Source organism: Cynara cardunculus, assembly GCF_001531365.2.
Source record: "Cynara cardunculus var. scolymus isolate 2C chromosome LG 16, CcrdV1, whole genome shotgun sequence".
Taxonomy (NCBI): Eukaryota; Viridiplantae; Streptophyta; class Magnoliopsida; order Asterales; family Asteraceae; genus Cynara; species Cynara cardunculus.
In genome coordinates this window covers 15446412-15458411 of record NC_037543.1, presented here as the reverse complement: position 1 = coordinate 15458411, position 12000 = coordinate 15446412, and the positions used below count along the sequence as shown (strand labels likewise).

The 12000-nt window shown below is 33.9% G+C and overlaps 1 protein-coding gene across 3 annotated transcripts; it reads right to left on the bottom strand.

Moving 5' to 3' along the window:
* Window positions 1–4001: 4001 nt before the first annotated feature.
* On the bottom strand, window positions 4002–11483 carry LOC112529600 (bifunctional 3-dehydroquinate dehydratase/shikimate dehydrogenase, chloroplastic). Of its 3 annotated transcripts, none has more exons than XM_025140923.1 (12): window positions 11355–11483; window positions 10892–11130; window positions 10313–10418; window positions 8973–9200; window positions 8008–8354; window positions 7770–7833; window positions 7363–7471; window positions 7138–7281; window positions 6581–6729; window positions 4696–4858; window positions 4540–4601; window positions 4002–4266 (listed from the first exon to the last, which is right to left on the bottom strand). In XM_025140923.1, the coding sequence occupies exons 1-11, from the start codon at window positions 11361–11363 to the stop codon at window positions 4561–4563; spliced, it is 1599 nt and encodes a 532-aa protein (XP_024996691.1). In that variant the 5' UTR covers window positions 11364–11483; the 3' UTR covers window positions 4002–4266; window positions 4540–4560. The 3 variants fall into 3 exon arrangements, with proteins under 3 accessions (XP_024996691.1, XP_024996692.1, XP_024996693.1); XM_025140924.1 differs by having other exon boundaries at window positions 4552–4601; XM_025140925.1 differs by having other exon boundaries at window positions 4142–4266; window positions 8982–9200.
* Window positions 11484–12000: the final 517 nt, after the last annotated feature.

Sequence of the window (12000 nt, the reverse complement as noted above, 5' to 3'; positions counted from 1 at the left end):
AATTTTATATTATTATTAATTAATTAAATATTAAGAATACATATTTCAAATGTAAATTAAATTTATTAATTAATAAAATACTAAGACTTTTTTTTGGTTATCTATTTGTATACAAATGTATTACGATAAATTACAATATATTAAAATTTTTGATTTTTCATGTTAAATTAACATATTCACGAGTAAAAGTACGCTCTATATATTCTTCATACACATTTAATCTATGTTGATACGGGACAATCCATGTACTTGCATCTTCAAAATGATAACGTGTCCAATGGTGCGTAAGTGTGGGCATTGGATATTCTCCATTTAATATCACCTTTATATAATGGTTATCATTAACATGCATTATTGCAATTGTCACGTGTTGAAATGACGACGGAGGTTGTGTCCTAAACGGTAAGTATGACACACTGTTTGTCATATTGAGAACATGCAGTATGACATTGAACCTTGAAGCCGTTAGAATGCTCATCTCAGGCATAGCAATCCAATGCGTAGCTGGTGCGAAGACGCCCTTTTGGAAAAAATTCAGCGCTTCGTGAATGCGTAAGCACTCATTGTCAATCACATAAGATGTCCATACTCAGTTAGTTCAATCATTAACTTTTTACAGATATTGTCTCATTCGTCTTCATGACCACCCAGACAAGTAGATATCGCTCGAAATCCACAATTTCCATTGTCCAATACATCTTGTATTTGTATGATGTATGGATGAAATAAACTCGGGATTTGATCAAGATACGGATGTCGGGTGGTGGGTTGTCATTGGAAATATGAACTATGTCTCTCTGATTATTGATGCCCCAAATCTTCAGAGTTAATAATTGTTGGCATATTAGAACAACTACGTCTATGGTCTTCAATAATTCTTTTATTCAAAGCTTGACTCTTTGTAGATGGACGGCCACAAGTGGTTCTATGAACCGAGGGTTCATCAAATGGTTTTGATGGCATTACTATATCCTTCAACTTTCTGAGTAAGTTTTTATGACCATGAGACGACTGCTTGTTGAATTTTTCTTTGAACAATTGAAATTCATCATCACATCCAATCTCATCATCTTGTGTGGACACACAGGATGAAAAATTAAGTTTTTTTTCCAAAATATATCTATTGCATCAAGTGAAATGGGTATGCCTTGATCTTTTCGTAACAACAACACAACCAACTGAACGTCCCACATTGTGCACCCACTCAGTTATTTCTTCCCAAGAATTGAACACCTGGGAAAAAAATTATAACTTTCATTTGTACAAGTAAGTATTAATAAACTTAAATATCAATTAACATAATATTGTACCTCGTTGGTGAAAAATTCCGGTGTTGTCAAATCTTCTCTCATATTTGATATATATTGAAGAAGAATGAGAGAGTTATATATTGAAGAAGAATGAGAGAGTTATATAACTTTGTGAAATATCGAATGAACGATTCATTCGTTCGTTCGATATATATATCGATAACTTTAATTACTTTATTTCAAATCAAATTATTTTTACAATTATGTAAACAGATACACATGTTAAAAAAACGTATTTTCCTAACGTATTTTGTACTAAATGTCGATATTATTGTTCATAATGTGACATGTTCCTTGATGGATATGAGATAGAATTTAATGTGACATGTTAAAACATATTTTAGTTAATATAAAATTATGTATAATAATGTGATAATTATGTAAAACGAAAATTGAAATTTATTGGATTTGACGTTAGTTTTTGCCTAATTTTTGTCTTATTCTCATAAAAAAATAAAAACGATTTTTATACACACAAATATATATATATATATATATATATATATATATATATATATATATATGTATATGTATATATATGTATGTATATGTATGTATATGTATGTATGTATGTAGGGAAGGATTCAAACGAGAACCTTTGTAATTTATGAAAACGTGAGAACAATCTCTAAGTCAAACATTATGTTTTAAATCACAATTTAAGAGATGTTATGGGATTTTTTAAATTTAAATTAATATCCAAAATTTTCTAAAAATATTAAACACGTTGAAGGGTAAAAATGGAAAAAGAAAACGCAAATCACATAACACAAACAACCAGTGCCAATGAACGTGGAGGCGATAAGCTTAGTTGTTTGACATCATGATCACATGAATCCGTAAAAGAAGAGTAGTAGGCAAAATCGACATCGGAGGCAACGAGAGAATACATATTGTCGGCTAAGAAGATGTATGACATATGTATCACATTTGTTACATAGAATTATTATGACAAAATCGAAGTATCACATCTTTATCACACAGCTTCCTATCAATGATTGTATTCAATAACTGATTTGGTGTGATATCACGTATTTATCACACTTATTAGATAGAAGCATTAGGCCAAAATCAAATGTGAGAATACCTTAAATCGTCGATATTGTTATAGCATCCACATAGATAGAAATTTTACGGCAAAATCAAGTAACACATCTCTGTCACATTACCTCTATTTTGAATCACTAGTTATATTGCATTACTGATTTGGTGTGATATCACGTATTTATCACACTTATTAGAAAGAATTATTAGGGGCAAAATCTAAGGTGAAAATATGTTAAACCGTCTCTATTGTTGTGGTATCACGTATTTATCACAGTTAACACATCGAGTAGGAGAAGTTGAGTGGCTATCACATTGATTCATAGTTAACAGATCGATAAGTAGAAGATGATTGTGTATGACATTGCTATCACACCTTTGTTATAACACCATTGTCATCACAATGATCACATTTGGATTACAAATATTGAATGTGTATTACATTGTTATTAGAGTTGATGAATCGATTAACAGAAGTTGATTGAGTATCACAAGTAATATTTCGAATCAATATGTAGAAGTTGATTGATAATCACATTGCTATCACAGTTAATACTTCGAGTCGAGTAAGATGATTGGGTATCACATTGCTATCACAGTTGCCACTTCGAGTCGAGCAAGATGATTGAATCTATTAGATTAAACGATCGGAGACATGATCAGATTCTGATAGAAAATCATGCGATAATTATAATTAATCAAAACAATATTAAAATGATAAAAAATACATAATTACATAACCACCCTCAATGATTTACTTTTATTTATTATAATTTGAATTATTGGTTAATAAAGTTTGAGGCTCACAACTGTTCTTGCGTTTTTGCAAAACAGAGGGGTTCTTGTTTGAACTTCTGCCTATATATGTGTGTGTGTGTGTGTATATATATATATATATTACGATTCTCACCTTAACTATGCTTCTTACACGATGTTATGTCTCTATCTCTTTATATATATATATATATATATATATATATATATATATATATATAAAGAGATAGAGACTTATCGTGTAAGAAGCATAGTTAAGGTGAGAATCGTAAGAAGAGATCTAGACCCTTAAATCACTTTTAGTCTCATATACATCCATAAATTGCGTTTGATACGAGGATTGATCTGGTACATCTCATTTCCAGTCTCCTAACCTCATTTCGGTAATTTCATCATAATGTGCATTCAAAGATGAAGATCATTTTTTACACTTCTCATCTTAATTCTCTCTCACGAGAACCCAAGCCTATATACATATACACGATATCAAAATTAATAAAATAGAATATTATTATATGATTTAATTTCTTTAAAAAAAGTAAAAATTAATTATATTAAATACGATTTAAAAAAAAAAGATACCGTTTTATTGTTTTAATATAATTAAAATTTTAATTTAAACAAATCAAATCATAAAATTACTTGAATAAAATAAGATATGGTTTTATGGTTTGATTTGTTTAAATTTAAAAATATTGGTTCTACTTTTTATAGGAAAAAAATCTTCTCTATAGAGAATTCTTTAAACTTGAAGGTTTTTCATGTATTCTTTATTTTAAAGAATAACATAGAGAATCTATTAGAGCTAAAAATATATAACAAGACTCTCATTTTCTCTATTTATTTTCGAGAAGTTAGTTGTTTGGAGATGTGTAAAGCAACATTTTGTCTAAATAACTAGAATCAATGGCACCCAAGATACATCACTACTTCATGCCCATGCCCATACTGTTTTTATAAAACTAAATTCAATTTTAGCAGCAGAAAAGTGAGAATTCAATGGCTCTCAAATACAAATTCCTTATCTTGTAAGAACAAAAATACTGATACTGATAGAATAACAAATGATGCAGACACCTCCTCCTTGCTTCATGTGTGTACCATTTTGCACAACACATTGCTTTCAACCCACCAGTTTCTGTATACAAGATACATAACTTCAGCTTAAAATGATCACAAACCTCAAGTGGGATGTTGGAGCATGACCTTTTATTATTATTTTCAAAACTAAGAACTTAAAAGTACACTAGAGGATTAGATTATTAAATTCAGTTTTTTAGAAGGTCATGCAGCTAAATAGCCCTTAAAAGCAAGAAAAATGGTAACTGATGAACAAAAAAGAGAAATTCAATCCGTCATAAAGACATAATAAACAAGAAATTCAAGATACAGGGAAGATGCAGGAACATACCTAGGTGAATACCTTGAATAATCAATGTTTTTCCATAATTTCCCTAAATAATTCCTTCGGTGCTGCAGTAATAAAAGCCAGAGGAAAAGGGAAACTCTAAGATTCTATAAGCGATTAGAGCATCCATGAAACATCGTAATTTCTTTTAAAGCTTACCAGGCAACCCTGTAAATCTCTCATATTGTTCATATGCCTGCCCTATAAACATCTCCACCCCTGTTACAATTTTGGCTCCACATTCTCTTGCTTCCCGCAGTAATCTGGTAATTTTGGGTGTATATACAGCATCAAATACCAGTGCATACGACTTTAAAGCTTCCTGCCAAAACAAAATGAGGAAATTAAAATAAATGAAACTCTTCGGTGCTTTAATCTTGTTAGGCTCCTTTCATTCCTTTATAACTTATATGTGGCCTTCCATTATGCTTTCTAGAATTCTAGATGTGTTTCTTTTTCTTGAGGTACAGTTTGTGTAATTTGCACTAAATTTCAACACACAATTCAGCAATTAGAAGGTAAATATTAAATAATTCTTCCAATATTGTAATATATGAAACAAGAAACTCAGCTTACGTCATTGAGCAAAATTTCTCAGTTGACATGACACTACTGACAGTTAACAACTAAGCCACCGTGTAACCAGATCCATACTCAAACAAGAGAGCTTTCTTCGATCAATCTTTTGCTTTTGCTTATTTTAACATATAAAACAAGTGTTCTAAAAGGTTTCATTTAGACCCCTATCCGTGTGTCGAATACTTCAGTCCATGTTAACCCCTTCTGTTACTCGAATGAATGGCCATTTAGACACTAAATTGATTGATAATGTCATGGTAGTTTATGTATGTGATTATTGTTGTATGCAAGTTACAAGACCGTGAAGGAACTTATAAATAATGGTGACTACTTTATCCCTTTTCCTTCCACAATGCAAAAAGAATAGAATTCTGAAAAGTTTCAAACAGATCACCGATACTCTCGGAGACTAGACAAGCCTAGGTGGACAATGGGAGGCAGTGGAGCACATAGTTTCTGAAGGATTGTGATAGAAGAAAACAGAACCGAAAATAAATGGAACACAATGAAAGTTTGAAGCTAAGGCTACATTTTCACTATGTCAGTTGGTACCTTACCTAGAGTTCTGATATCATGTAGCATTCAGGATCCAATAACTTCATTCCATTGAACAACACACAAGATATGTATAGGCATATAGCCGTATAACCGAAGCTTAACATCATTATTGATCCTAAAGTATTATGGTTCTATCTTTTAACACAATCAATTCATCAAACTTACAACCAGCTAGGACAGCTAAAGAAAATATCTCCTGATTGATTTGTATTAAAGGTATAATGAATCATCTCAACATCAATTACAAAGTTCTTTTTTTTTTTGTAACCATGGGTGTCTGGACCAGCCTGGCCGCACCTTGACTAATCCCATGAGCCCTTGAAGATAACAACCTGGAAAATCCCCAATGTCCCTGGGGAGATCCGAACAGGTGACCAATGGGGAGGAACCCCAAGGCCTCTCTTTTATTTCCCAGTTGAGCTGGCCCTCAAGGTTAAAGTTAGTATCCCCAAAATGGGTCTTTCATTTTAGCACCAAAAGGTTGGCCTAGCGGTTGTACCTCCTGAAGGCTGGCATCAGGTCTCAGGTTCGATTCGCTAGGTGCTATCAACTCCTTTGAGAGCCATGCTGCTAGCCGGAACCCCTGAAGTTTGCATGGATCCTGTTGACTAGTTGGGCCAAAAGTGCCAAATACCACCCCAAAAAAAAGACCACCTCCAAAAAAAAAAACTCAAAAATCTGTGATCCTCACAGAAAGGGAGAAGTACTCAAAGTCTGTATCATGTGGTGGTATTCAATTCGTGGTGCAAGAGAAAGACATACAGAGCCAACTTTCTTGAAAACAGTAGTATATGGAAACAGAGTGACGTAACTTAGGCCCAAATATCAAGCAAACATTCACTTCATGTAATAACTAGATTTCCAATTCTAAAGCATAATAACATTAGAGAATAGTAGATAAACAAACCTTAGAAATAGGAGTCTCCTCAATGTTTGGCTGCATACCAATTGACGTGGTGTTTGCAAGTATCATACCCTCTTCTGGGTGGTAAGTACTTAAATCAGCAAGAGACAGAGCCTCTCCACCAATTATCTCAGCAAGTTCTCTAGCCCGATCTATGCAGTATCAGAAAGGAACAACTTTTAAGCAGTTGGTGATAATTTGTGCATATAAATATTAGTTCACTTTCACCTTAATTGAACCAGAAAAGAATGCCAAAAAAAACTAGCATGGTACTCCCTCTGTCCCAAAATAAATGTCCATTAGGAAAAAGGCAAAAAGTTTTTTTGAAATGTGTATTTATTACACTTTTAAATTAACTAAATGAAATTTTACTCTTAATAATAGGAGTAATGAATTTCTCCATCTCATAATTAAGATAGAATTGAAAATTAGATACTTAGTTTTGAAAGTGGACACTTATTTTGGGACAAACTAAAAAGGAAATGTTATGAATTTGTGACACTTATTTTGGGACGGGGGGAGTATTAAGAAACGATAATGCAAAGCTAGTAGAATCTAACCATAAGTTCGATTGGCTATCACAATCCTTGCACCCTTCTCTTTTGCTCCATAAGCAAGTGCTTTTCCAGCACCACCAGCACCAATAACCACAAATAGTTTACCAGCCAAGGGTGAAACAGTTGAACCATTTTGAACGTCTGAACCTGTAAACATTTAGTAGAATCTGGACATTGATCATCTGCTTTATTGAAAAATGCAACATGATAGGAAGTAGAGAAGGAAACCTCGTAGACCATCCTCAATGGCAGAAATAGCACCTACATAGTCTGTATTACAACCGTATAACTTCCCATCATTCTGTCTCCTGATTATGCAATTGACCGCTCCTATCGACTGTTGGAGACAACCAAGAAATGATTACATGAAAAGCCATACTTCACCATCAGTCATGATCTTAATCAGCTTTAGTAGATTGGGTTCAAGAGAGAACACTAAAGGAAAGGAGAACTAAGGAACTGATCCAAACCATCCATCTATTTTAATCCGACGATTATAGGTGCGGTTACATTTGATATGGGCCACCTATTTCTTACATCCGATGGCTGATAGAAGTTTCCTTGTTCTCTTTTTTTTGGAGGGTTCTCTCTTGAACCTCCCTCAAGCCTTCTATAAGAGTAACAAGACAATTTACCTTTGCAATTGGATCAACCTCATCACAGCATTGAACTACAGATTCTTTGTGAGGAATGGTACAACTGCATCCAAATGATCATTTACCTTTGTAAATACATCTTTAGATTTTACTAATGTGAATAAATAGAAATAAACACAGTTCTGCATTGCTTATACATTATGATCACCAAAATAGTTGGAAATGATAAAATGAAGACATTAAAATACTAGAACTAACAAATAAATTAAAAGTTAACCTGAACCCAGCAAAATCTGTAGATGAGTAAGTCTCCAGAAAATTCTTTACGTCATCGACCAACAAATGCACATAAACTCCATTGAAACCAACAGATCTGAAAGCATGATTGTACAACATAGGTGATTTGCTATGCCCAACTGGCTTCCCTATGATACCATATACTTTTGTGTCAGGACCTAATTGTCTGAAATTGAACAAGTCCAAAAGATCCCTAATTGTAGGCTGCCCAGGTGCGGATACTCTTCCATGCTCAAGGGTACCAAATGTGAGATATCCACCAAATTTCGGGCAGAGTACTCGAGACATCAAACCCCTCTCACCCATCACCATTGCTATTATTGGAACCTGGAATATTAATCAGATTATTTAAACCACCAGCCAAATGAAATGACACAAGAAAAGATTCAGAGGAGTTCATATTGTATGGAGGATGCTGAAGAACCCTTCACCTTTTTCTAGTACTCATTTCAGATTCGCATGGCATAAAGAGAACCTTTCAATAAATTAATTAGCTGTGGATGGTTCATCAAATCTTAAAGTAAATAAACGTTTTCTTTGGAGTTTCCTCTAACCGCATTCTAGTATCAACCTCATCTCAATTTTTTTCAAACAGCCCTTTTATGTTTTACCTGATGTAGTCTACTATTATTGCTCATCTTGGTTTTGGTCTTCCCTACACATAGAATATCTTTTAGATCCCCCTATTCTTTTCATCCAATAACATATTCTCAAGTCCACATTTTACCTAATTTAAATTTCTCTCATATTTCACAATTCATGCATTATCTCCTTGAATATATTGATTTCTTTTCTCTTAATTTCCCTAGTTTTGCTGCATATACAACATTACAACCTAACAATGCCACACTAGTACTCCTTTTGTGGTATCCGAGCTTCTTATAAAGAACATAAAAAAACGAGAAAACAAAAATATAATTGTAGAATATATGCTGCACGACTTACGCCGCTTACTTGAGAATGAGCAGTTATTTGAAAAACTCGTGCTACATCAGTTATATCTAAAGCGGTTGTAGCAAACTTCACAATGTCAGCCCCTGTTGATTGTATTTTGGCCACAAGGTTCCCCATGTCTTCTACTGAGGGAGTATTTTGATAATTGTGGGAAGAAACTATGAGTTTGCACTTTGTAGGCTTATCTCCATGTATTAAATTCTTGAAATCATCAACTGCCTGCAAGTGAATAATTAACATGAGAAATCTGATTGAAATATTATGTTTGACAGTAGATACCAATTGGGGTTAGGGCTGGTATATCACAGGTTTAATCTTTGCACTTGTAGAAATCTAGGATTAAAAAGACTATAGTATAAAGAATATAGTACTTTAAATGGGCACATGGGTATTTACAAATAAAAAATGAAGCAATAAAATAACTAATACATCAGAAAATCATTAGGATTAAAAGGTATTTACAAGATTGGATCATGCACCAAGAAACATAAAACAAGCAAAAAAATCGCTACAACATAACAAAAAAATATAGAGGAATATAACGTAAATACTACTAAAATTCCTCCAGATGGAACATGGATGCAAATCATGCAAATATGCCTCAGACAAAGTCAGTTTTGAGTCTTCTGCGAAATTTCCTTAGAGTTTGCTAATAGATCCTCCTCTGAATTTGCTGATTGATCCTCCCTTTGAAAAGCTCTTACTCTCTACTATCCCTTCTATGAATATATAAGAGACGTGAGTTTGGAACTTCTTTGACATACCTCAAGATATCTAGAATCACATCCCCAGAGTCTAAATTCTAATCAGGCCCAATTAGAGACCAAAGAAGCCAACTTTTCCACATAAGACCCTTTGATTGTTAAAAGGCCCATATTGGAAACCATGTGGTCAGGACTCAGGAGAATTACCAACATTCTCAATGACCTACAAGGACAGTATAAAAATTACCAACCCTGGGTTATTAGGCTAATTTTTCGGGGGAGTACCTGTCAATATTGACAGAAAAAAGAACAGAAAGAAACAAGCACACATTGTATATACCAAGGGTAATAGTGTTGGTGGCTTAACATCTACCACATTCTGGATTTAAGTAAAAACTGCAAACAAGTTCTCCAACTCATGGCTCAGCTTAAAGCCAAATAAGCTAAATGATCAAGTTCTTTTTACACAAATTCATCAATAACTTAGATGTCTTTGTGACCGTTTTAGTACAAATCAAATGAATAATAAAACATGAATATGATTCAAAACAATGTAAAATAAGCATTATTTATTTCAAATGAAACGTTAGCTTGTAAGAGCCCCATTTTTGTCAAGAAGAAAGCAACCTGAAGCTCAACATCAATGTGATCAGCTCCTAACTCCATCGCCAATCGGAGGGCATCCAATCGACTCTGTTCATCCCCATTATACTGACCACCTTCCCATGTCGGTCTAACAAATAACACAAAATCAGAAACTTTTGAGACAGATAAACTGTTTACGATCAAATATGCTCAAGATTTGCAAGATCCAGAATCCTAGCTACAAAAGAAAATCTACATGTCTCTTTTCATAAGGAGGGAGTCAAAGTAAGAAAGAGTCAGCGCCTCAGAGGGACCAATTTGAAGCCCAACAAGTATCTGCAATGTTAAATTCAAGACTTGCCAAATCACTAAAGCAGTACTTCTATGTTGGGCAATAGGGGTCATTTAGGAGAATAACATTCTCACAATTTTTTTAAATGTGTGATGACCTTCAAATAGATTTTGAAGCATTCTTGTGTTAGCCATTCGTCTGTTAGGCAGAGACGTTCTTCTCTATCAGAAGGTTATTTTCCTAAATACCCCAAAATTTTCAGGGGACTAAAATATGAAAAAATGAAGACTGCATTCATATCCTAAGGGTGTTATATGTAGAAATAGCACCTGTAAGTGAAAAGCGTGGGGAGAGAACTGAGTTTGATTAGGGTTTGTATATCCTCCCGAGGGCTAAACTCCTTTAAGCTATCCAATCGGATTTCAACAAGATCAGCACCACTAGATTTCGCCAAATTCATTTGAACCAGCATCTGATCCACCGTATCCGCCATTATCGGTGCACAAATTAGGGTTGAATTCCTCGTAATCCCTTCACTTCCTCCCATCCTCTCAACAGCGGGCGTTACCTGACGAAAATTTCCCAATCAAACATAAACCCCAAACTTAAAAATAAACAAAAAACAATACGCAACATCCCATCAAAATGCAGTAGAATGAACTCAAAATCAGTCAACCCATTTCCAAGATTTCACAAAACCAAATCCCTATAAGCTCTTGCAGGAGAGAAACGCAAACATACATGCATAAAGTCATCAAAGAGAGTTATATCTAGATAAAGATAAAGACTTACAAGCTCCATTGCAGTTCTCGTGCGCAGATGAGGAAGGTAAATGGTCGAAAAAGAATGCAATTGAAAGTGGTCTTTGTACCAGTTGTTGGTAAGCAATAGGGGTGGGGGTTGGTGGAGAGTTGCGAATAACAAATTGAAAAGTGATTTGCTGCTTCGTGGGAAGGAGGGGTTAGTTGGGAATCCATCTTGAACGTTCAATTATCGCATGTCTATGAATCGGCAACGTCCCTCGCCTTTGGTACGTTGGATCAAACAACCAAACGTTTCCATAAATAAAGCAATTTTCGATAAACAACACGATATAACCAGACGATCTTTAGTGAGATACGATAACAAAAGAAATTGCAAAAGGTTTCAGTGTTTTAATTCGATATAACTAGTTCAACAATAATTTACTGAATGTGTTTTCATTTTACTGATTCTTGTTTTGCTTAAATTACTGAGGGAAAAGATACATTTTTGTCACGTTCAGATATGTCTTATCTCTTCATCTTGTTTCTGAAGTTTTTATGAATGTCCAAAAATATTAAAGAACTGAAATCCGTCACAAAATAATAGAGGAGAGCAAATAGACGTATGAAGACATGATTTAAAAAGATTGTTTCAAAATGTACAAACAGGACAATACAATACAATACAAGATAAT